The sequence below is a fragment of the Mustela nigripes genome, chromosome 14 (assembly GCF_022355385.1).
Source record: "Mustela nigripes isolate SB6536 chromosome 14, MUSNIG.SB6536, whole genome shotgun sequence".
NCBI classification, from domain to species: domain Eukaryota; kingdom Metazoa; phylum Chordata; class Mammalia; order Carnivora; family Mustelidae; genus Mustela; species Mustela nigripes.
Window position 1 is genome coordinate 54,561,354 of NC_081570.1, and position 26,624 is coordinate 54,587,977.

At 39.4% G+C, this 26,624-nt stretch overlaps 1 protein-coding gene across 17 annotated transcripts in view; it reads left to right on the forward strand.

Annotated features, from left to right (window-relative positions):
* Nucleotides 1–26,624, forward strand: part of SGIP1 (SH3GL interacting endocytic adaptor 1) — a 207,306-nt gene that overhangs the window by 131,097 nt on the left and 49,585 nt on the right. For 6 of the 17 annotated variants that reach the window (XM_059375035.1, XM_059375047.1, XM_059375034.1 and 3 more), the window contains 7 exons: nucleotides 1,231–1,316; nucleotides 4,391–4,483; nucleotides 7,879–7,953; nucleotides 10,085–10,585; nucleotides 17,269–17,396; nucleotides 18,217–18,343; nucleotides 24,619–24,678. In XM_059375035.1, coding sequence (XP_059231018.1) covers nucleotides 1,231–1,316; nucleotides 4,391–4,483; nucleotides 7,879–7,953; nucleotides 10,085–10,585; nucleotides 17,269–17,396; nucleotides 18,217–18,343; nucleotides 24,619–24,678 — 1,070 coding nt within the window. The remainder of the gene's footprint in view (nucleotides 1–1,230; nucleotides 1,317–4,390; nucleotides 4,484–7,878; nucleotides 7,954–10,084; nucleotides 10,586–17,268; nucleotides 17,397–18,216; nucleotides 18,344–24,618; nucleotides 24,679–26,624) is intronic. The other 11 variants (XM_059375041.1, XM_059375042.1, XM_059375050.1 and 8 more) reach the window with 3 other exon arrangements.

The following is a 26,624-nucleotide window of genomic DNA, read 5'->3' on the forward strand; positions in this document are numbered from 1 at the left end:
ATGATACATTGCACCTGTCATACACCAAAAGAATCTTCTATTTTGTTTTTTTGTCTTTAGCAAAGCATTGTATTTTGCACTGTGTGTTCTTTGGGTTAATATTGTACAAAAGAGGATTGTTTTCCAGGAAGACTACTATTTCTTTCTTTCTTTCATTTTTTTTTTTTTAAAGATTTTATTTATTTATTTGACAGGCAGAGATCACAAGTAGGCAGAGAGACGGGCAGAGAGAGGTGGGGAAGCAGGCTCCCTGCTGAGCAGAGAGCCCGATGCGGGACTCGATCCCAGGACCCTGAGATCATGACCTGAGCCGAAGGCAGCGGCTTAACCCACTGAGCCACCCAGGCACCCAAGACTACTATTTCTATTTAAAAGTTGGATCCTTTTCATTTTGTCTCCCTCTCCAGCCCCACTCTTTCTTCAACCTCTTAACTCCTACTACACACACACACACACACACACACACACACACACACTCATACACAGAACTCATCTGGATCAATGAGGGGGATCAGGTCTGGGAAGAAGTGAAGATTATGGAGCCTTTTGTTTATAATCAGTTTAAGTAATGATTGGGAGGAAGGGTAAGATTTTAATTTATTCCCTCCTTTCCCCTTGATTTCTCAATGTTCTTCTTTTTCTGGAATAGCCTGTGTTTAAGGTATTAGGAGATTACAGCTAGTCTATTGTGTGTGTTGGTTGGGGAGACAGGATGGAAATTAGAAACTAATAGACCTAGTTTCTGATTCAAATACAACCTTCTTGGGTGACCTGTCATTTAACCTCCCTATGCCTGACTTTCACTAATCACCAAGGGCATTAGCTCAATACAGAGATGTGGTAAGGACAAATGTAAATGGTTTTTGAGATTTGAAGAGACTAAGGTGCTTTGAAACAAACTGTTGTGTCTAGTATTACCTCTTCTAGGTATAGAGAATCATGATGATTTGAAAGAGTTTTTCTTTTTCAACTCATTTCTACTAGACCATCTCTTTAGTTTCCCATTGAGAACCAGGGATCTAATCTCCTAGTGATTCTCTTGGTCCATAATACATTTGACATTCTTACGTATACTTTCTAGCCCCATGGGGGCCTGCGTACATGCCTGCATATGTACACAAGTACACACATGTCTATCTGACTCACCGTGAAAAATATTTGAAAGCTTGTCTATCTTTTTAGCATTAATATTCCCTTTCTCTCTGTTTTGTTTTAATCTATGTGATTTAGCAAAAAGCCTACAGATGACACGGTGGCCCTTGCTCCCCTCTTTGGTCCACCATTAGAATCGGCTTTTGATGAACAGAAGACAGAAGGTAAAAAAAAAAAAAAAAATGTGTATCTCTATAGATTTTTTTTTCATTAAAGTATAATTTGCCTAGAATAAAGATGTGTTTTGAGCCATGTACCATCAGATCCTCATAGGAAAGAAAAGTTCTGATCTAGGGCATGTTGTTGGAACAAGAATATCATTTGCAAACCTCCAGTACTTTAGGATGTGAAATTTTACTTCCGGAAATATCAAGTAGCTCACAAGTACACTTCTCAAAAGTGGTCAGTAAGAATTACTGCAAATGGATACAGATCACTGGGAATAAGTCAGGGAGTAAGTGCTCTGTGAGCCAGACGGTCATCGTGGTAGATCCGGACCTTCACACTCCCAGGCAGAGTCACTGTCACCGTGACCTCACCTCCCTGACCACATTTACTCTGTTCTCCACCTTGTCAGTGGAGGTGTCAGTTGGGTTGCTCACAACAGACTTGTTTGCAGGCTCAAGACCCAAGAATGACCTTGAATCATTGAGCAACTTACCAGTAATGTTGTGGGGAAAAAAATCAATTCGGCCATTATTACTGGGTTTACCTACTAAATATTTACTCCTAGAATTAAATATTTAACTTTTTAAAATTAACCATCTTTTTGAGATGGCTATAAATAATGTATAGCTTGCTGACATAAATGAAGCTTTTTATAAAAGGGATCTAATTTCTTCCTGAAGTGTATTTATGCCCAGTACATGTATCTCTGGTGTGTGGTAATATCATTTGATCTGAAAACACTATGGCTTATGTATTATGGATGTTATTTTGTATACCGTTGGGCAAAGAAATCAAATCTAACTGTTAAAGGCAACAGGACTTGAAGACATAATGAGTAGACTAAGCTACAGAACCAAAAAGACTCCAAAGTACAGGGACTTAAACAATATAGAATATTATTTGTGTTTTATGTCAACAATCTAAATTAAACAATATAGGACTGGTATGATGGGTCTGCTATTCTTAACCCTTTTTCTCTGGGTCCAAAGGAGCTGATCCAGCTCTCATCATCTCCCAGTCAGAATAAAGTTAGGAGCCGGTGGAAGGCAGTGGGGGAAAGACCAGTATACTCACTGCCAACTCCCGTGAGAGCAAGCTCTGGGAGAGACATACATCACTTTGACCAGAGCTACTCAGAGAGAATTCAGTGTCGTATGGCCAGACAGAACTTTTTAACAGCAGAAGAATGGAGAATCGATACTGAAAGAGAGCTAGCAGTCAACCACATCAAAACATTTTTCAATAACTTAGTTAGGAAAATGTGTCAGGAACATCCCTAAATTTCTCCTTCAGGGATTTGAATGTCTACAACTTAGAATCCTAAGTCGAGGTGACCTTGCAATGAGGCTATTGGTTGTCTTATTAACTCAACTATGATCAGTTTTGTTTTTAAATGACTAAACTGTGTAGTGACTAAAGGTGGGATTTGATTTGTTGCCTTTGAATCTATCTATTAAAGGAATCCATGACTGTATGGAAACTGGATTTACAAAATAGAGAACAGTTCTTAAAAAAAATCAAGGTGGTGTCCCACATCAACTCCGTGATCAAATCACATCTTCGGATAATATTTGCTTTCATGTTAAAACAGAACAGAACTAAGACCGTCTTTGGGTTTGTGATGGAGAGGAGATACACACCTGAACTTATCTGTGGACCTGGCTTGCTTTGTCTTGAGGTGGTCTCATCCCCCAAAGTTCTATAAAGTTTCAACATTTGCACCAAGTACACTAGCTCTTTCAATATCCACACTCACCTTTCAGATCTACTCGCTCTCACTTCTTTTTATTGATTCTCACATCACTAATTAAAAAAGGCCTGGGGGGATTAAAAAAATAAATAAATAAAAGGTCTGGGGAGGAAATATGTATTTTGGAGTCAAGTGTGCATGCCCAGGATCAGATCTTGGCTCCTCTACCTCACAAGGTAGATCTTGGGCACATTATCTAATCACTTTAATCTTCGCTTCGCTTCCTCTGCTGAAATTGGTACGAATATCAACCACCACTGGGTGGTGGTGTGCAGATTAGAATATCTAATATAATAGCTACTGGCCTTGGGATAAGTGTGTTATATGGAGTTTGTATACATTTATTTATATGTATTATCTCCTGTGATCCTTTTTAGTAACTTTCTGATTGCTCTTATTATCTCTACACTGAAAGAAGGGAAGCTCAGAGATGCCACAACTGGCCCAAGGCCCTACAGCCTAGCTGTAGATACTGGATTCAAATCCACATCCCACTAACTTCCCAGCCTGTAATTTAGCACATAATGAATTACAGGCAGTGCCTATATAAATCCTGGCACTGGATACGTGCAGAGACCTGGTTGTTCACATGGTTACCATAGCAATTTAAAAAATTAAAACAAGGAGACAGAAGAAATAGAAACAAATTAAGTTCAATGTCATTAGACCCATAGGCCTTAATTTCTCTGATTTTACTTTGGGTGTTGAAGCCCTTATTTATTTTTCTGGTTCTCTTAAGATATTTACCGAACATTTTAGAATAATTTTGTTTCTCTTTATGATTATGGAAAAGGCTTATTTAAAGACACTATATGATCCTTTAAAGATACAAACCACTCTACAGAACCCAGGAGTTCTCATTTTTGAAAAATATTCACACCAAACTTTAAATAAACCAACTTGAAATGACCGCCCGTGGGATTAATGCCTGAACCTTCAAATGGGCACCAGAAATAGGGCTAGTCCATGTTCTGCCTTTCAGAAAGTTCTTCAGTGACCAACCGGGAAGAAAATACAGATGCTGTATTTTGAAAATTTTTATTTAGGTATGTGTGCACACACAGACATCTCCACCATCACCACACACACAGGCACGCACACACACACACACACACACACACACTCCACTGCCATTTGCATTCTTCGCTTGAAAGGCACAAGGAGCAGCCCACTTCTAAATTACTTTGCTAGTACTGAGGCAAGTGGGAGATAATTTCGCAAAGCTCAACTTTACATTGAAATTTTACGTTTTAAAATCCAGGAACTTTTTTTTTTTTTTTTTAAATCTCACCCTGGGAAATTTTCTTTTTATGTTTCCAGTTCCTTTAGATCAGCCTGAGATATGGGGTTCAGGCCAACCAATTAATCCAAGCATCGAGTCGCCAAAGTTAACAAGGCCTTTTCCCACTGGAAGTAAGTTATGTGTCTGCTCTGTCTGGAAAAATAAGTGACTCATTTTACTGTCTGTCTGCATGGTGAAATTAGGCAACTTGTAGAAAGTACGTAAGCAACGTTTGTATTATATAATATTAAAAAAAGATGTGATTCTAATAGGCGTCAGAGTTAAAGGGGCCTAGGGCAGTTTGTCAAGGCAAGAATAATATATCAAAATAAAATTATTAACTTTGAATCATTATGTCTTCTGACATCCCATAGACACATTCCTTCCTTCATTCATTCAAGGTGCATCTATAACAGGGAGAAGCAAGGAAGGTAAAGAAACTTACAGTGCTCCAGCTACACACAATCACACAACACAGAAGTGAACAAATCAGATGGCCTCTGAGAGCCCTACAGGACAAGGAGGATGCATGGGACAGAAAAGACACACTGAGATGAAAGAGGGATAATTGGAGAGCAAGAGAAATGATGCTATTTGGTGGGGAGCTGAAACAGGAGGTCAGGACAAACTTGTCTCAAACCAGGGGCCATGAGCACTGCCATTCCAGGATGCTCCCCACTTCCTCCTGAAGATGAAGATGGCCCTTCACCTGTAGCGGGTTGGGCTGTTTGGCCTTAAATGGATTGCTCCTCCCGTCAAGCCACCTGTTTGATGGATTTCTTGAGTTCTCATTTCAGTGGACTTCCCATAGCATGTGTGCTTGAAAAAGCACTCCTTAAAATGCCCGTGGGAGGAAGACTCGGTCTCAGAGAAAGGAGTTTGGAGGGATGGTGGGATGCAGAGGATATTTTCATTTTGTGAAGCTCACATCTACACCAATTAATACTTTTCCAGTTCAGCATGCCCAGGGTTCTGCTTTATGGGGCCTACAAATAATCACTGGAATTAACCAAGGGGATTCCTGATCAAAGGCCCGAGAGGTTGTTTGCTGGAGATACTGCTATAAAACCATGTGATCGGGTCTTTGCAAAGATATTTCTCTCATAAAACAGGATAGGAAAAACTGCATCACCAATAGCTATTTTAAAATCTGAACTTTTAAAGGTGTGCTTTGAAAGAATTCGAACCCCAGTGCTGTGATTTTGAATGTTCCTCTCTGCCACTGGGAAATAAATCCAGTGAAAATGCTCTAACTTCCTTGAAAAGCTTTCTTTAGAGACCTGAGCCATCCAGCTTATTCCTAGAAAACCCGCCCTAAATGCCAGGAAAGTCCATAAATGAAATGTTTACCTAGATGAGGTATTGATTTTAAGAGCCATTATTGGCATTTTCGAGTTTTCCGATTTTTATGAGGTATTGTTACACTTAGTACAGCTGTTGTATAATCGATGTGTATTGTATACTTTGCTCATTTTGTGCTTGCAGCATAAGTTTGCTATTTTAAATTGTTAGGGTCTTACAGTGTTTTATGTTTTTGTTGATTATGACCTCAATTTTCGGGGAGAAGCTTAGTCAAAAACAGAGCCCCTGATGGACTCCTAACTTCTACGGAAAAGCATGACCCATTGAGGTGTAGTTTCAGAAGCTCCTAACCTAAGATTAGGAACCACGTATTTCTGTGCTTTAGGATGCTGCTGTCAGTCATGCCTGTCGTGTAGAAAGACAGGATGGTCTCTAAGTTAAATGAAGTCACGTGGGGGTGGAGTGACAGGAAGGAGCTCTTCCCAGTGCAAGCAGGCAAAGGGTACTGCCGTGCTCCCTCCGGCCAGGGCCCAGCTGACACGCTCCGCTTTTAGGTTATGGAAGGCTGGACTACATTCAAGATTCACAGACAAACTTGTGTCTAGTTTATGAGATCAATGTGAACTCTTTGAATCTACCAAATGTAGCCAGTGACAGAAAAGCATGCATTTAAAGAGAGAGTAAGAAAAAAAAAAAGTACCTGTTGAAACAGGAATCCCTAACTTTTTTTTTTTTTTTTAAGATTTTTATTTATTTGAAAGACAGATCACAAGAAGTCAGAGAGGCAGGCAGAGAGAGAGAGAGAGAAGAAAGCAGGCTCCCCGCTGAGCAGAGAGCCCGATGCAGGGCTCGATCCCAGGATCCTGAGACCATGACCTGAGCCAAAGGCAGAGGCTTTAACCCACTGAGCCACCCAGGCACCCCAGGAATCCCTAACTTTGCCTACAAAATGACAAATCCAGTTCAGAAGGCTGAGTCTCTGGGCTGGGGCCATAAGACAGTACTTTTTCTATCTCAAGAGGTTTGGTTCACCATCATTTTTACCAAGGGAATCTGTGTATTCTTTGCTGCTCCCAATGATACTGCCTCAACTTTTAAAAATATACTAAAAGTTAAGATGTATAACTTTAAGACATCTTTCCAGACTCAATCTAGGCAATATTATCCTGACTATATTAAAACCCCCTCACCCAATATGGTGAGTGCTGTGAATTGTGTAAGACTGATGAATCACAGACCTGTACCCCTGAAACAAATAATACCTTATAAGTTAAGTAAAAAACAAACAAACAAACAAAAAAACCCTCACCCAAGCCTCCATCAAGCCATTCTCATTCCTTTCACCATACCCTGGATTGTGATCATCTGTAAACGTGGTATTCATCCATTCAATCATAAATTCCTTAACCTACAGAGGTTTCTTTTGTTCAACCCTGTGCCCCCAGTTCCTAGTACAATATGAAACTTTGCCGGTGCTTGAAGTTTGTCAAATAAAGGGATGAATGAATAAAATGACGACATTAGTATCGTTATCACCTGACATCCTTTTGACAGATTCTTTTCATCATTAACTGGAAGAATCTGGTTTATGCCTTCATCAGAAAGGATGAATACCCAACTTTTGTATCAACATGGATGGCACTGGAGGAGATTATACTGAGTGAAATAAGTCAAGCAGAGAGAGTCAATCATCATATGGGTTCACTTATTTGTGGAGAACAAGAAATAACACGGAGGACATGGGGAGATGGAGACGAGAAGGGAGTTGGGGAAATTGGAGGGGGAGACAAACCATGAGACTGTGGACTCTGAAAAACAATCTGAGGGTTTTGAAGGGGCGGGGGGTGGAAGGTTGGGGGGGCCTGGTGGTGGGTATTATGGAGGGCACATATTGCATGGAGCACTGAGTGTGGCGCATAAACAAAGAACTCTGGTACACTGAAAAGAAATTTACAAAATTAAAAATTAAGAAAAATAAATAAATAGGATAAACTAAAAAATAAAATTAAATAGGATAAACTGATCCTGGGAGGGAAGAATCTGAATCTGAATGGGTCTTGCTTCCGTTTCTTCGCCCTGAATTGAGAAACAGTTAGACCACTAATGGTTATAACATTTCCAATAGCAGGGATATGAATGAAAACCCAAATCCTGCTTACCTACAGAAGATTTGTAACTTACAGAGAAAGTGATCATTGATGCTTGGTTTCTCGTGTCTTTGCAGCACCTCCACCACTGCCTCCCAAAAATGTACCAGCCACCCCACCCCGAACAGGCTCCCCGCTCACAGTTGCACCCGGTAAGTTTCAGTTTGTTTGGTGCTGGGAGGATAACAGCAATCAGCAGTGGCCCTGGACTTCAACCTGCCCCGGACGTGTCAGGAGCTGTAGAGACTCCAGGATGAAAAAATTTGCATTGGGCTTTCCTTCCATGACAATTTACTATGCAGACTTATTTTAAAGTATCACTTTCTGGTTTCACAAAAAGGTTCTCTTTCTCAACTCATTTTTCCTCGGTATCATTTTGTTGAATGAAGGCTGCATTTACTTGTGAGATGAAAGAAAAAGAAAATCTCAATATTCCAAGTCTTCGTCCAATTGGCATTTCCCTTTGTTGGATCTCATGTTAACGATTTAAAAATTAAAAATCTCAAGGCACAATTCATATTTTTCCCAAGAGCCAATCATTGTTTTTCTAGAATTAAAACTGCCTAAGCTACAAAGACATAGAATGGTTCCCAGGATGTACAGTCTATGGGTGAGCTTGGGAGGTGGGGAATTTTTTCCCCCCAGGAATCATTATTATCCTGTGGCAAAGAGCTAGTGTAAGGATAATGAAATATGGAAAAGAATTGCCACATGTCTTTAGACAGACCTTTTCTAGGGCATCTCTTTACCTTCTATTAAAATCAATATTACATACTCATGCAATTTATAATCTACCTTGTCCTCCTGGGCCAGGAAGTCAAAGCAGTAATTGCTATGTGATGTGTCTGGGCCCTTCGAATATGGTTCCTTATCCCCTTTGGAATGCTATTGCTGCTTTGTCCTTTGCTATTTTTGCAGCCTGGTGAGTTTGATAGCTACAGGGTAGGTATTTATCTACAAGACCAAGTGCAATGCATAGTCATTTTTTGAAATTCATATTGATTAAAACCCAGCGAAGAGTCATCCAGAGAGTCACAGGTAAAGGTGTTTGCAAGTTCAAATCATTTTGGCTCCTTGTGTCCCCATAAATACTTTAGGTATAAATAAATCTACCAGCGACAATATTATAAATAGTGTGGGGCATGCAACCTGCTACCCCATTTATCTGTAGCCTTGGAGCCCTGAAGGTTAATTCTTTTCTATCATGAAATATGGAAGAACCAAGCCAGTTCTTAGAACCAATGAGTTATTTAAAGATGCTTCAGCTCATGCTTTGCAATCACTCAGGGAACAGCTTCTAATTTCGATAACCTCAGTGGGTAAAAAGTGTACTGCTTCATGTTGCAGTTGCTTTCAAACATTTCCTGCCAAGTGTAGAAGATAGTTTTGAATTTTTGTCTCTTATCACTGATAAGAATTAAAGAGAAGAGCTGAGGCTGATGTTGTAGCAAAACCGAGACTTTTCTGTTTCATGGCTCCAGATAGATGTAGATCACAGTTATACCTACAATGTTCACAGCTTAGACTTGATGGGAAAAGAAATGATCAAGATGTTTTGACAGTTTTCCTCCCTACTAAATACCTATACAGGTAACAGTTCTGATAAGTAGTAGATGTCTTCTCAATAACCTGTGTGTGTTGAATGTGGGATGTATATGTGTGTGTTTGTAAATATACGTGTGGGGATATTTCTTTAAATGAACTTTGTATTGTGTTTCTGGTGTTTTTAAGGCAGGGGATGTACAGCTGATTTTGATACAATAGTTTTTTTAAACTAACAGATATTCTTAGATTCGGCATACATTTTAATAAGCTGGAACAGACAGTCTTGATCAAATATGAGGGTGATTCTCGGCTGTCAATTATTTTTCTACGGGGCTGTCTATAGGCTAGACTTTCTGAAGGGACCTCCCTTTTGGAATTGCAGTTCCAGAGCCTGAACTCTGTGAACCTCTTCCGAGCGCAGCCTTTTCAAAGGGATCACCCTTCGCCGCACTCTTGTGAGCAGCCTTTGAGAGCGGAAGAGCGCTCAGCGCCCCACGGTGGTAAAAGTAGCTACCTGGGGTCACCCAGCAGAAAGGGTAAAACCACAATCTAAAAAAGTGATGCTCACATTATGGGGGCAGAGAATGCTCTCCTCGCCTTCAGCTCTGATCCGGGTTATTTTCACACCTTGCTGGGCAATCTGTTTACCATGCTTTGCCTCACCCCTCCCGCCCCCGCCCCATACAAATAATTTTCACCAAGTCGATTAAAGTTAAAAATCAACTACTTTAACCACAGGAAATGACCAGTCAGCCACAGAGGCCAAAATTGAAAAACTACCATCAATCAATGACTTGGACAGCATTTTTGGGCCCGTGTTATCCCCCAAGTCTGTTGCTGTTAATGCTGAAGAAAAGTGGGTCCATTTTTCTGATACGTCCCCGGAACGTGTTACTCCAGAGTTGACTCCAAGGGAAAAGGTGGTGTCCCCACCAGCTGCATCAGACAACCCATCTGACTCCCCAGCTCCGGGCCCTCCGGGCCCTCCAGGCCCCCCGGGACCCCCAGGACCCTCTGGTGGTCCTCGCAATGTACCGTCGCCGCTCAATTTAGAAGAAGTCCAGAAGAAAATCGCTGAGCAGACCTTCATTAAAGATGATTACTTAGAAACAATCTCATCTCCCAAAGATTTTGGGTTGGGACAGAGAGCGACCCCACCTCCCCCACCACCACCCACCTACAGGACTGTGGTTTCATCCCCTGGACCTGGCTCGGGCAGTGGTACGGGGACCACCAGTGGTACGTCTTACTGTTTGAGTGTGCTTCATGTGACGGGGAATGGCCGTGGCTGCTGCAGCGTAAGCAACACCTTCCTCCTGCCTGGCAGTTGGCTTTAGAGCTTCAGCCATCCCTCCTCTGGTCTGGGTGTTCTGTGGCCCCATGGCATGTCCTAGTGCATCGAATGCTCACCCTCATAGTGCAAGTCTGTGATGTGTTCTGCCCTGCACCCTGGTCCCAGCGCTCCTTGGGAGCGCCCTGCCTTCCACCCTGCTGTTAGGAAGTGCATATTTTTTAAAGAAGCTGCTTTGTCATTGTTTGGACTTCAGGAAAGTTCTAGAAAGGCAGATTTCCTAGCCTAGAGTTTCATGTTAAGTGTCTAATTTCCCTGTCAGATGCCTGTACAAGGACGTTTTTTAGTTTGTTTTATTTTGTTTTCAGCTTTATTATCATTGGCAAAATTATAAGATATTTAAAGTGTACAGTGTGATGACTGACTTGAGCTATAGATTTATATACATAGTGAAAGGACTCTTCCCATCGAGTTAATTAACACACCACATATTTACCTTTGAGGGGTGGGGTTGGATAGGGGGAAGGCAAGGACATTAAGCTCTATTCTCTCAACAAATTACAATTATACAATATGGTGTCATCAATCATACAATACAATTATACAATACAACACTGTGTTATGCATTAGCTCCTCAGACTGTATTCATCTTATAACTGAAGGTTTATACTGTTTTTTTCCCAAGGGTCCTAATTTTGGTAGGTAGGTCACTGTGTTCTTTCTTTTTCTACTTTTTTTTTTTTTCCAGTTCTTTCTTTTTCCGTAGAGGGAGAACCATGTTAACCCCTCTAATTACTTCAGAAAAAAAGAAGTAAGGTTTGAAAATAAGATTCTTAGGGGACAGCAAAAAGAACGTACCTTACTACATCCACAGTGTATCAAGTTGCCCCTGAAGACAAATTATTCTCTGATTTTATCTTGGTGAGCTCATCAGCTGTGAAGTAAACTCAAAGCATGGTGACAGGTGATGGGGAAGTCTGTCAGAAATGGACATTTAGGACTTTCTATGCAAAGGTTGATGTTGAACCTGACATTTTGGTTTCCCTTCTTTGAAGCTTCATTTTGAGTTCCCATCATATAAGAGGATGGCAACACCTGCCATGCACGCTGAAGAAAGATGAAGATTTTCTAATGTCTCTTCTTCCATATTTTTTCTCCTACTGTTGCTCACATTGATCTGGCAAGAACCAGCCCCCTTTGCCCCCAGGGCCTTCCCTCCTGTACCTGTAGGTTTAGTTTAGGCACCTTCTGAGTACCATGAGTTTTTTGTTTTTCATTTGCTTTGGAAGAGGGGACCAAGTTTATGCTATTTCGATGCAGTAAGAGACCGGAAGGAAAGACATTTGTCTCCACTCTAATACTCATTAATCATTGCTGCCTCTTTCAGTGGAGTAGTTCAGGGCTTGCTCTGTGTTTAAGAATTCCTGTGCTTCAAGCATCCAGTCTGATCAAGGAGAGGGCTGGAGAGTCACCTGTACCCCACACAAAATCAATGTTTTTCTATCACTGCCTGTGTCCCGGGTGCCTTCCTCCACCGAAAAAGGACAACTACCTAATATGCAAATAAATTTGGGGCATATTGTGTTAAAACAAAATTAGCAGTTTTCTTTACCACAGGACCCCTGAGAACCTTTAATTTGCCAAGAATAACAGCTATAGTTTCTTTTCCTGGTTATCATCTTAATCCTATGTGCACATTGCTTCGTCCTTACAACAATCCCATGTGATAAATGCTCTCTTATTTCTCCTGTTTTGCAGCTGTGTGAACTTGGGAATACTGAGGCTCAGAGATGTCAAGTAATTTTCCCAAGTTTACACAGCTACAGGTGACAGACTTGGGATACTCAGTCATACTCAGGTCTGTCTGATTCTAAGCCTGAGTTCTTAACCCCAGGGCTCTCCAGGCACTCTTTTTTTTTTTTTTAATTTCTTTTTAGCATAACAGAATTCATTGTTTATGTACCACACCCAGTGCTCCATGCAATACGTGCCCTCCATAATACCCACCACCTGGCTCCCTGCCCTTCAGAACCCTCAGATTGTTTTTCAGAGTCCATAGTCTCTCATGGTTCATCTCCCCTTCCAATTTCCCTCAACTCCCTTCTCTCCATCTCCCCATGACCTCCATGTTATTTCTTATGCTCCACTACTCTTAAAGTTTAGTTACAAAATCTCCCAAACTTATTTGACCACTGACACCCACCTGTCGGGACCTGTGTCATCAACAGGGTCACCAACAATTCCCTAAAAACCCTCTCTCTCTGCACCTCTCAATAATTCTAAAGGGTTAGAGCACCCACCTTCATCCTCTGTTGCATTTTTAGATCATTTTGGAGATATAAGCTTCCTTACTTAACTGTAAAGGTAATAAAAGAATCGTAATTAAAGCTCTCATTTCAAACTTCAGTCCTGTCTCCTGTCAGAGAGGGGAGTGCTTCCAGAGTCTTTTTTTTTTAATAAACATATATTTTTATCCCCAGGGGTACAGGTCTGTGAATCACCAGGTTTACACACTTCACAGCACTCACCAAAGGCTTCCAGAGTCTTAATGGTGCTCTCCTCCCAGAACGAGGCTCTCAGTCTTCTGAAAAGACTTCTAGAGGAATAACCCCCTTGTTCCAGTGGTGGGTCACTGTGCTTGCCTCAAAATGAACAGGTTTAGTTGGGGAAGGGAGGACAGGGCAGAGTTGTTGCTCAACTGTTTCTTCCATCACCTTCCACAAGACTCTGGAAGATATTTAATTGAATTGACCACTGATCTAATGAGTGAAGAAGGGAGCCTTAGCTTTCTTTCTGAAATCTTCAAGAATTTTGTTGTCATTTCTCTGTTTAGCTTCATAAATCATTTGAAATTATTTTTAGGTGTTACCAGTAAAGACTATTGATTCTTAATAATTGAGCTGGAAAAAAAAAACCCTATACTTTGCAGATAAAAGATTGAATTTCTAAGTGGAAGATTGAACTGGGTCAATGAAGCTCATGAATAAATAAAACTTTGCACAATTATCTCCTTAATTAAGTCCCAGTTTATTTGCCATTTAATGTTTTATTGATGGAATATACACAGACTAGCAGAAATGTAAATTTATGATTAAGATAATGGGAGATGGCCTCATGTTTTAAAAATGAGCCATGCTTCTCAAGACCTCCTTTTTATAAAATTTAGTCTGATAACACTAGTTTTCCTGTACATCTCAAACTATATTTAACTAGGCACCATTATGCTTAATTTTAAAATTTCACTCACTTGGTCACTGACCAAGTGCAGACATTACATGAAGCCTTGTGAATCAGTTGAGTTACCTGATGTTGAAAAGCAATTGAAAGTTAAGAATTTGTTCCAAGAACTTCCATTTCCTTGGGGCAAAGTTATAAATACCTAGTTTGGCCAGAACTTTGCTTTATTGGAATGGAGATGATGATTCTTTTGGCAAAGGCCATTTATTCTCCCTTGTGGGTGGTGTGACAGGGAATGGGACAGAGAAAGAGTTCTATTGGCCCATAGAGACCAGGTAAGGAGAGGTGTGCATAAAGATAGAATGTTTAGTGCAACACTTTCCAACATGAGAAACTAAGGCAATATTAGATGTTACACACACACACACACACACACACACACATTTATAAACAAATGAGTGTGAGCTAACTGGGGTTGACCTAAAGAATGTATTTCCTAACTACAAGTCTTGTAGAGTGGCAGAGTCCAAATAGGGAAGCCACTAGCCAACAAAGAAAGACAGAAGTTGAAGCAGTGATTATGTGGCTACCAAAAAAACTATGTTAGAACTTCAAGTTGAAGCAGCAAATGGGTTGAAAGCCTGTCAATGGCTGTCAACTTTTTGAACTTATGAAACTCAGATAACATACGGGTGATTTTCAAAGTTAAATCTGAAACAGCGAATGTCCAGGTTTTTTCCCAGCACAGCTCTTGGGAGTAAACACTGCTTGTAGAAGAAATGAAGGTATAATTCCAGGTCAAAGAATGAGGCTAGAGACCTACAAATAGTCTTCTAGAATATGAAACAATTGTGTGATCTCACAAAAGCATGGGAAGTCTCAGTTCAGTTATAAAATTCCCCTTAGGCCCTGACTACCCTCTGCTGAACCTCAGGGTTCTGTCAAGAGGGTTTTGCCTCTTAAGCAGTGCCTCAGTGTCTTTCAAACTGCACAACAAATCAGTTAAATCAATCCAGTTAGGAAAAAAGTGAGAGGAAGTGGAAAACAGTTAACTAGCCACTTTTTTCTTTGCTTTTAGTTGTGTCTACAGGAAAAGACAGTCTTTACCATCATCGTCAACATCTATTTCCTTTTATTTGTGTAGCATTTTATAGTTTAATAAACACTTGATATGCATTTTCCATTTCCACTGTTACAACCACCTTGTAAGGTAGAAATGTCTCATTTTTTAAAATAAGAAGCTGAGGTTCCGAGAGGTTAAGATCCCACAGCCAGTAAGAGGCAGGCAAGGCCAGAACTCAGATCATCTGCCTTTTCATTCAGTTTTTTTCATTAACTTTCCCAAGCACTACTGACAGGGATTTTCAAAACTTTCCCTCTTAGAACATGTAGAAAAAAGATAAGCAGCTGACCTTTTCCTGAGCTTGATTCAGAAGACTATTTCTTGGAAATAAAACCATGGATAGATATTTTGAACCATTCCTATGGCGTGGTTTTCCAATGAAACAGAACCTAGAAAAAGCCCCATGCAACTTCCTGACAACGACTTTGTTGTTTAAAGGTTTATTTTCCATCTCTCTGATGTCACTTCTGTTTCCTTGAAAACATCCTGGGTGTCAGTCTATTAAGTCAAAAGGAAACTTTGTAGTGGGACCTGTCAAAACATATCTTCTTTTTTTTTAATTCAAGAAAAGATTAGCCAAAGACTAAAAATATTTACGTTGAAAGAGATATGTTCAAGCTGCTGTTGCAAAAGTGAGGGCAGACTTTGTGCAAAATGTGGGACTTCACATTCTATCTAAAGCTACAAGACACTGCATTTAAAAGCTTGGGCCTTGGACTTAAATCAACTATCCGAGTTATGGGACCTTGAACAAGTTACCCAGTATCTCTGAGCTCTAGCTCTGATGGTTGTAACTATAGTACATTCCTACAAAACTTGGTGTGGGATAAAATAAAATAATGCATGTGAAGCGCCTAGCATTGATCTTGACCCAATAAAATAAAAAGTAAGAATACAGAAAAAAGGTGATGGGGTGGAGAGGCAGTAGAGATAGGGATGGAGAGGACAGTAATTTTAGTAGGGTTTCACACTAATGAAACTACACATAGAATAAACAGCACATGGAAACACAGCACAATCACAATTTCAGGTTGTATTTAAATAAAGGGAGCAAGGTTTACCCCCCAGGGACTCTCCTAAGATGAGAGCAGATTCCAAGATGATGGGTTTTGCTTTTCAACTTCAAAGCTCTTTGGGAATCCGAAGATCTGGAGATGGAGACCAGCATCTTGCTGATCTGGGTTTCTCCAGAAAGCACAGTTTTGTGGCATGTTGGATGGGAGGAGAGGAGTGGGCAGTTATTTTCCTGAGGCGGGATTTCTTAGAATTTTCTTGGAATGATCTGATACCTGTGCTTCTAACCGAAGTGACAAAACCTCCCGAGTTGGTTGGACCTTTTCTGAACAAGCACTGTTTGCAATATCGAGCAGAATTTCTTCAGGTTTGGAATCAAGTAGTTAATTCACGCCCCCTAGTGATCTGGCTAAGGATAGTCTGACCCCCTGAGTCTCAAGACCCTATGGTGTGCTGATTAGTGTGCATGCCGGCCTCTGTGTGTCTTCTGTGTTTCCCATGTTTGTCATTGACAGCCAGAAAAGTAAATCCAAGAGGGTCTTTTCAAAATCACCACAAAAATCATCATGGGCCAACTCTACGTAGAACAGATTCCTAAACAGCGTCCTTCAAAAAATACAATCCTCTAAATTTAGTGTAATTCTGTTATTAAGATTCTAACTGCAAATTACTCGTGTAACATTTCTTTCCTATATTCTGTCCTTTGCTTGCCATCAAGTGTTTACTTTTATTTATTAAAGTTTGCATTCATATTCTGAAGCACAGTAAAAAGGATAATTCTCTTATACATGTTTAAAAATATATATATATATGTATATGTATGTATGCATATGTATATATATATATATATAATGCGGAAAAATCATTCACCTTCCTTCGAGGTCTAACCTCCACTTTCACCTTGGACATAAATTCTGAATATGTCAAAACAAGAGAATTTATTAGAAGTTTGGTGTGTATGTGGTGAAAATGAAAGGTCCCCACCACCAGGCTGAAAGGGATTGAAAGCGTATTTTCCATCACAGAGAATAATCGGATTTACCTTTCGCTGGGTGTCACATGACAACAAAAGGCAATAAGCTTCAGCTTCTGCCATCAACTCTAGTTCAACGGAGTGATTTTTTTTTTCTTTATTAAAAAAAAGAAAAAAACACACATACACACTAGATGCTAGAGTGTTGAGTGTACTAACTGCTGGGGTGAAGAAAAGTGTCCGGGGCTGGCGCTGTACTGGGAGGAAGGGGAAGGGGCATTCGGCCATGACTGCTCTCAGCCACACGCATTTAGGGCCACTGTTAATACCAGCTTGTTTTTCAGGTGCGTCATCGCCAGCTAGACCAGCCACTCCCTTGGTTCCCTGCAGCAGCACCACCCCTCCGCCGCCACCTCCCCGGCCTCCATCTCGGCCAAAGCTACCTCCAGGAAAACCTGGAGTTGGAGATGTGGTACGTTCCCTTCTGCCCTTGCTTGCTCAGAGACTCACGGTGAGAATGACAAACAGAAGCCAAAATGCTGCCACACAGGCTACCTCCATGGCCTCGTACGAATGACCCTGACAGGTGGCATCTGGTCACTGCAGCATGGGTATACATTTCAACCCTCCCTCCCTCAATTTCTACCATCTTTCAAGTCGGGATCTAAAATGATAGGATTAGGAGGCTGGGGTTCTCAGTTCTGCTACAGTGCATCTGAGGCAAATTAGTAATGCTCAATTGTGCTAAGTCCTTTAGAAAGAAAGAGGTTTCCTTTCACCCTGTTTATCTGGTTTGGGAAGACTCCAAAAGAGGTAGGTCCTGGTTTCCGTCCCCAGACTAAGAGAACTTATTGGTGTTAAGCACACCATGTGAATATAGAGGAGGATGGTAGCCTGATAAATTTGTTCCAGAAGTTTCTTGCATCATGTTTTAAGGCTGAAGAGGTGACAAACATTCTGTGTGAACAATTAAGAGACTTCTGGAAGAGGACCGTTTCTTTGCTGTCCATGCACAGAAGTTACAAACTAGTGATGTCCATAATATTTGGTTTAGCTAGCTCAGTTGAGTATACTGTATTTAAATATGTTTAAATGGGTATAAGCTATCACACCATGGTTTGTGTTTCCTCTAACTCCATCCACAAGCCCCTGTAGAGATAGAATCAATTTCAAAATAAAAATGGTGTCGCCTATACTCTTTTAAGAACCTGAGTTGTCATATCCAGGGCTGGAAGGTGTCAATAACACAGAACAAGTGTATCTAATTTTCTTCTCTTTTCTTCTTCCTGCAGCCCAGACCTTTTAGCCCTCCCATACATTCTTCCAGCCCTCCTCCGATAGCACCCCTTGCCCGAGCTGAAAGTACCTCTTCAATATCATCCACCAATTCCTTGAGCGCAGCCACCACTCCCACAGTTGGTAAAAATTATCTCCTGTCTTTTAATCCGTTTGTTGTTTTGACTGGCTATTTTGTATGATCTGAAAACCTCAAGGCCCTGTACTTCTGGTTGAAATTGTTTTGCTCTGTGTTCTGCTACTATCAGCTGACTCTTCTCTTGAAAGCACCTTCTCAGCAAAGGAGGCAAAATGCTTCAACTAAGCAAATAAACAAATAAAAGATCATTTACACCTGTATTTTGCAGGAATTCTCTTATGCTATTCCATACAGAGCTACTCATAAAAGTAAAGAAAAAATCATCAAATAAGGTCCTGTAATTTGCATATTATTACTATAATAAAACTAGTCTCCTTTGAGGAGGAATGTTTATTTAAGTTCTAGTCGTGTACCACATGAGAAATCACAAAATTCAATCTTTTATTTTCTTAAAGCTTTCATTTCTTCATCACTTTTGGTTGTCCTTATGTTGACAGATGGTATAAGTGTTGGCATTGTGGGACTTGAGCAAACTTTGTGACATTCTTTTCTAGTGCATTTCAGTGATGTGTGGTCAGTTTTCCCTGAGAAATAAGTCATTGCTGGCATTTTCAGTAAATGCCTTTGTGCCTCTTTCCTTCTGGTGTGATGAAAGTCAAGAGTTGAGACTGGCTGCTCAGCTGGTTGGTTTTCCCAGGTTTAAATGCCTCATCTTTCCTCTTCCCAAGGCTCATCTCTCTGGACCTCTTTACCCGTCTTCCATAAGCAGTTGTCTCTCTCGTGTTTGCATGGTATCTCTAACCTGGGGCTCTGCCCTTCCATTTTCTCCCACTGGCTTCCTTTATTGTCTGAATTCCCCTCCAAGTCTTCCATATTGTCAACCAGCTGGCCCCTCCTGCACTGCTTGGGAGAATCATTAACTCAAAGCTGAATAAATCCCTGCTATCATTTACCCAAGAAGAGCATGACCATGTGAGAAGTACTTTGATCAAAGCCTGAAGCTCTTCTGGAGAATTCCCTATTTTCCCAGGGATATGAATGAAGGTGTGCCTCATAGGGGCCCCAAATAGAATTTCAATTATATCATGTGTTCTCTATTTTTAATCAGACTAGCCCCGAACAATCCTTCAAATTTGGTAAAAATATAGTCAGTTATTCATGAACAGATATTCAACATTATTAATATAGCCAAGTTCCGTTTTTCTCTGCATCATCCTTTGAGGTAACTTGGGGCTTCCTATTTTAAGATGCCTGTTCAGTCAGTTCTCTCTGGAGTCTTTTGTTTGTTTGTTCTGTAATGTCCCAACTTTGGGGGGACACTGTTTAATACTCCTAATTGCTACAGCCATTTCCCCTTCTTGCTCTGTTTTTTGTTGTTGTTGTTGTTGTTTGTTTTTGTTTTTGTTTTATTTGGAGGCTTTTGTTTGGGGTTGGTTTTTCCCCAAGACTATTTGTCCCACCAACTCTGATTTTCCTAGATGGTCAGAGAGGAAAGTAAGAAGCATAAACTCTCCCTCGCAAAGGAGACCTCAACTGACCTCAGATGACTGACTAACATATTCTTTAAACTCATTGAGATTCATAGAGAAAATGACACACACAGAGAATTTGAACTGTGTCCATGTTTTATACAATGTGTTTTTATACTCCCTGCCAAAGAAGTCTCAAATCCTGGCCAGTGACTTTGATTCTTAGCACAACCAGTATGCATTCTTTCAGGATGAATGATAGAGGGGTTAATTATATAATATAATATTTCATATATATATATATAAATATATATATATATATATATATATATATATATATATATCCCTAAGAAGATACTTATATTGCCTCATTGCTGAGGACCATTCTGATTTGTTTGATTCTGGGGTTTTGGGGCGGGGGATTGTTGTATTTTGTTTGTTTTTTTTGGTTGTCCTCTTCCTCACGATCCTGTTCTTTACTTCCTGCTGCTGTGCGTCACCTGACAGCCACTTCCCTCTGACGTAAATGTCCTGTCAGATGGGTGCCTGGCAGCTCCTATGTATTGCTGTTTATCTCTTTTTGGAGAGGATGTGCTTTGGCTGTTCAGCACCAAAGAGCTGACTATTCATGACTGACTTGGAATGTCAACTTCATGCAGTCAAATGGCTTGCGGGGGATAGAGAATTTCAGCAGCAAACTTTTGAGATTGGTGGCTCAACATTTCCCTGCTACCACACAATACTTTTTTTGACATTTCCTATGACATCTGAGCCAATGGGTCAAGTGTGGTGGAAATTTTGTATGTATTTATTTGTACTGGCTTATCGCATAGTGGAATGCAATCCAAGCACTAAACTTTTTAAAGAATATGCTCCCAAAATTTGGACATAAAATGTTTCATGAAAGCTGTGATTATAAAGTAGAAAATCTGATGACGCACCTGAAAATAGGACTTTCTGTGCATTTCTGAATTTAAGAAGATACATTATTATTTTATATATGACTAAGAAAGGGAGGGGAAAACTTCAAACTAAGCTAACAGTGCTTTCTTATCACACTTAATTCTCAAACCCATTCCAATTCCAGAGATATTAAATGTGAAAAAGTGCACATATCAGAATCAATGAAGTATAGTATACTCCTTTTGCACTAGAAACACTCAGAAGACCTTCACTATTTGATTTTTGGGGGGAAATCCCACTAATTTTACAGGAATAGAGAAAAATGTTTAAAATTAGTCTAGGAAACAAGCAAACTCTTAGACATTTAGAGATAAACAGAGTTACGTCTAACTTCAATATCCATTTTTCTTACTTTTTTACTTACTTTTTTTCTTATTTCTACGGCTGAGAGTTAGGGTTTTTTTTTTTTTTTTCTTTTTAGTACTCAAATGTAGTAACAATACCATGAAGACAATTTTTTCATTGTTAAATGAAAAAATACATATATTATTAATTATATTGTTAATTATATTCCTTCTCTGTTAACTATGCAGTTTCAACTGCATCTTTAACAGCCTCTCAGAAATCTGAATGAATGAAAAGTAACCATTTACAGGCATCAAAGGAAACGTAGGTGGATTTTGATGTTTCCTTTGGTGTAGAACTCTAAGCAAAAGTGATTTATATTTGGTACTGGAATATTAGCTGTAACATCTAAATCTTACAATATCTTATCCAAGTCTTTGTCCCTCCAGGCTGGGTGGCAATTCTGAATTGGATGAACATTCTTTTAAAAATACTTGTATTAATGCCAATAACTCTGCACAGAAAGACCTTTGGAGATGGATATCCCTGGTCTCAACTAAAAATTCTTATTATATATATACATATATATGTATATATATTATTTTATTTTACTTTATTTTATTCATATATATATATATATGTTTTTTTTTTTTTTTTGAAAGATGTCTCTAGTTCTGACTTCTCCATCCCAGATCAATCTGAGGCAATTTCCATTGTTAGTTCCTAAGGAAATTCTTTTCTTCTGTACTTAATTTTTTTTTTTTTTAAAGATTTTATTTATTTATTTGACAGAGAGAGATGACAAGTAGATGGAGAGAGAGGCAGGCAGAGAGAGAGAGACGGAAGCAGGCTCCTTGCTGAGCAGAGAGCCCGATATGGGACTTGATCCCAGGACCCTGAGATCGTGACCTGAGCCGAAGGCAGCGGCTTAAACCACTGAGCCACCCAGGCGCCCTCTTCTGTACTTAATTTGAGTGTTGCCCTTATTTAAAGCAACCACAGAGCCATCCAATAATTCACCTGTTAAGTTTCCCAATTTAGTTATGATGTTTTCTTTGAAGCCCTCAATGTCCACAACCACCACAAAAAAATTATGAGCATGTTATTCAGCTCTGTGTAACTTCTTTTGTAACTTCAATTCAAAAACCAAATGGCAATATTGGAGGCCCATTTTGGGGGGTATGCGAATTCTTGCCTTCTATTCTTTCTTTTAAAGTTTGTTTTTTCTTTTAATCCCATATAGTTAACATACAGTATTATATTAGTTTCAGGTGTACACTATAGTGATCAACAATTCTATATATTACTCAGTGCTCATCATGATGGAGGCTCCTCATTTTAAAGAAATTGTAAATACGAAGTTAGTTCTTCAAAGGGAAGAAATATCCTCCATCATTTCCCACTAACAGGTATGATGAAAGAGTATTGCAACATTCAGTTACTGTCAACGTAACTGTTTTGCTTCATATTTTCTGGACAGATTATGGAGTGTCCTTCTTAGTGCCATGCCCTGTTCCTCTCCTATGAATATTATATGCATTGTGTTAACTTGTTCTAGCCACCAAGGAAGCCACCTGTATAATAAATGCTGATTGACAGGTGCTATCCTAGAACCTTAAAAACTGACAAAGAATTTCTTTTCCTGCTTTGCTTCCTAAATCAAGGAGGCAAGCCAGTGGGATATTTTTTCCAAGAAACAATGTTTACAGAATAATTTTACTACCCTCATCAAATTCCTTATCCTCTCTACATTGTAGGGAGGATTCTCCCTTATGCTGTTTGTATAGATTTTATTCAATTCCTAATTTAAGCTCTTATAATACTCTTAACACCCGTGGAATCAAGCGCTTTTTTTTTTTTTTTTATCGCAAAGCATAGAACTCCAATTACCTGTGTTTGTTAGTTGGTGAGAAAGGAGACCATGTGCAAAGATCTGGAATGGTTGGGATCCAGAGCAACTGTTATGATCAATTTACAAAGACATTTGGCCATAGCTGGATACCATAGCCAAAGATGGAATTACAGTAATGTTGTCCAAAATTATTAGGCCATAACAACTAAAGACGGGCTCAAGGCAAACTAAATTTGGATACCAATGAGTTTGAAATGGGATACTTCATTCAGCAACCTCAGATTTATACTGCTGCTTTTTTTTAGTCTTGTTGAAAGCTTACTCTTACCCATCGGGGCAGAGAGAAGTTGTATTCTGAGTGACCCTGTGTACCAAGAGGTTCTATTGATGGACATATGTCTGGCCACTTGAGAACTGTGTCTGAGTGAAATGCACTTACACAAGACAATTACTAATGATAATGCCTTTAACAATTCCCTGAAAAGGTGGGAACGTGATTTCCTCCATGGATCTGACTTCAGCCAAATTCACAGATACTGAATTTTTAATTTTAAAATTTTTAATTTTTTTTCTCATAGAACCATCATAAAATAAGCACATCACTTGTTTTGTATCCTCTCATCCTTATCCCAGCGTATTAGGTTTTGTTTCCTTTTTCCATTAATATCATTTCTGTGTTTCAACCAGTGTAGTGTACTGTTAATTTCATTTGGGGTTTGTATTTGTGTTTTTGTTTTCCATTCCTTTATATTTCTTTGGTTCGTAGTGTCAGAAGATGATGTTTTTTATGACAAACTGCCCTCGTTTGAAAGGCGCTGTGAAACGCTGGCAGGTATGGTGCTAGCCGAGTGATGTCTAGGTACCCAGACTTTAAAAATCCAAGCCATTACGCCATCTGAATGCTGTAAACTTCATGGACATGCTACTCACCTCATGAGTGTCTGGTGCCTCTCAGAAGCACCTTATCTATTTATTTTTCATTGTGGAACTCATTCCACCAATTTTTTTTTTAAATGAACATATTAAAAAGCAGCAGGTTGCATGACAGTTTCTCAAAAGGTTTGAAAAAGGTGAGATGCCACTGCTTTGTGAATTTACAAAGAAAGGAATAATTTAACTGCTCGGAATTACATGTCCAGTGACTGCTTTTTGATTTAAAATACAGTAGAAGAATGTCAGTAATCTTGTTTTCTCTTTGGTACGTAGGTGAAGGGTGCTTTGTGTCTGGATGCCTAAGGTGATTCCAGGCGAGGGGCGGAAGATGGTGTGACATCTTCCATGAACTTTAAATTGAAATGCAATGTCATTTAAAACCTAAGCTAAGTTTGATATAACCCATAACACCGAGTTTATCTTTTTGAAAATATAGAAGGGGATGACACTGAAGATGAAATGGATACAGCAATTGCTGAATGACCATTTGCCCTAACTAGTGCAGTTAAAATATGCTGACGCCCCTGCATGGCCAGGAAGACTTCCACTCCATGCGCTCAAGCTCCAAGTATCAAGCTGCCAACAACACGTGCCCATCCCTTTAGGCCTCCATAGCTTTGCTTTTGCTTTCTGTTTCCCGAACTAAAAACCAAAACCAAAACATAGACTACCAGCCTTCCCTTTCTCCTGCACGCTAATGGCATGTAGTGCCTCCGCCCTCCCCCATAGTAAGATTAATGACCTGTAACTCATACTGTGTCCTTCTCTCTCCCTCTCCTTAACCTTTCCCATCCCGCTTCAACTCCTGGCCATACAGAGAATGAACAGCCTTCCCTCGTTTGGTTTGACAGAGGAAAGTTTTATTTGACTTTTGAAGGTAAGTAGTACATAGCATACCAGATTCTAGTTTACACCCCTCATCCTTTTTTTCCCATCTGCATTTCCAAATCCCAGTTCTCTTTCCAAAAGACCTGGTCTCACCTTCTATATACGAATGCTATGGCTACTTAGAAAATATGAAATACTAAAGAAAATATGACATGAATTTGGTTTGTATGGGATCTTCAATTTTTCATATTAAAAAAAAATCAAGCCAATTTGTAGTCAATATTGGTTACTTAATTCACTGTGTTAAATTGGAGAAAAAAAAAAAGCAAACAAACACCTTTTTTGGCCAAGGAACTTAACTCTGTCAACCAGGGCTCTTTCCAGACTCTTTTGCAAATACAACAGGAATATGACAAATGTAAGGACTTTTTGGTTGGAATTGGCATTTAATTTTGTTTTGGATAACTAATATTTCAGATATGACATCTGTTATTGTAAAACATAAATATGTATACATAGTCTTATGACAAGGAATGCTGCACAGGAGATCAGAAAAATGAGGAAAAGAGCAAAAAGGAGTACTGTAGTAAATTCTATTTGCATCTACTGAAATTGCAACCGACATGGCTGTAGGAAAATGTACAACTATCGCTGGACTTGTCATTTTAGAAGATTAAGGTGACTTTACATAAAGATAATGCCAGATATTTAACCTCACTGTTGAATAATTTGTTATATTCTGAATTAATGATTAGCATTCTTCTGTTTTATGTTGAATTCTAAATCATTTTAATAGGCTTGGCATTTGATAAAAAATACTATTTAAGCTAATTGTAGGGAAAACTTAAATAATTTAATTTAATTGTGGGTGGTCTCACCCACAAATATGTGTCACTTAAGCTTCTACTTCCTACCATTTTAAGTAACTAAATTTTTCCTAGGATCAAAAGTTGGCCAAAATGTATTCTATTCTAGAGTCGACTCTAAACATTGAACTTGTCTTTGTGTTTTACGATAGCAAAAAGAACTTTTCCAACATGAGTGCGTGTTTTATTGCAACTTTAAAAATCAGAATGACTGATAAAGATTTTTAAGTAGCTTGTGAGGTGTGGCTTTTTTTCTCTCAAGGGTGAATTTTCCCTGCAAGATGGTCCTAGAAGTAGAAGTCCTTAGCCTGGAGTAGCCTGGGCAGCAGCAGAAAAGAGTAATCTGATTTAAAGCTTCTCACATATCTGATATCCCGTCCTAGCTCAGGTGGAGGACAGGTGAAGAGGCAGTCGTCAGGGGAGGATGCATGATTCCTACATGATATCAGAAGTCTTCATTGCCTCGGGTCATTACTTTTGTAATAACTAAGATGCAAAATCCACAAACTCATGACCTTTTAAACTTTCTATTTGAATTAGATGGAATTAAATAGTACCCAAGTGTCTTTTTACTGATCAGCACATCTCAAAAGGAGAAGCTACAGTTGAATTGGTTGGTAATCCCAAAGTACAGCAAGTACCTGCCTATGTAAAGGCCCTCTCTCGTGTTCAGGCTGGCCGCAGCAGAATAGTTGGCCCTGTTTTAATGAGGAAATTGAACAATATGATATTGTCAACCCTGCCTCAAGTAATTGGGGCTCCACCAAAAAAGAACTTCCACGTGTTTGTTGTTTCCATTTGTTTTGCTTTTAGAATATCTATTGACTCGTTTGCTTGTGTTTGAGTTTGGGTTTCTTTAAATAAAGAGAGAGACTTTTACTGAAGATACCTATCTAAAGATAATTTTAAGTTATTGGTCTGTTTGTTTTCAAAATATATATTATCAACCAGATATAAGTATTAGTAACTGTGTGGAATATCAATGTGAACTACGGTTTTTTTTTATTTTAGGAAAATAATTATATAATATAAAACATAATAGTAGGCAACTAAAGTTGGTAACATAGCCATTCTAATTAGTAAGATCTGTATCTCATAAGCATCTTGTTAAATCAAGAAAGTCATGCAA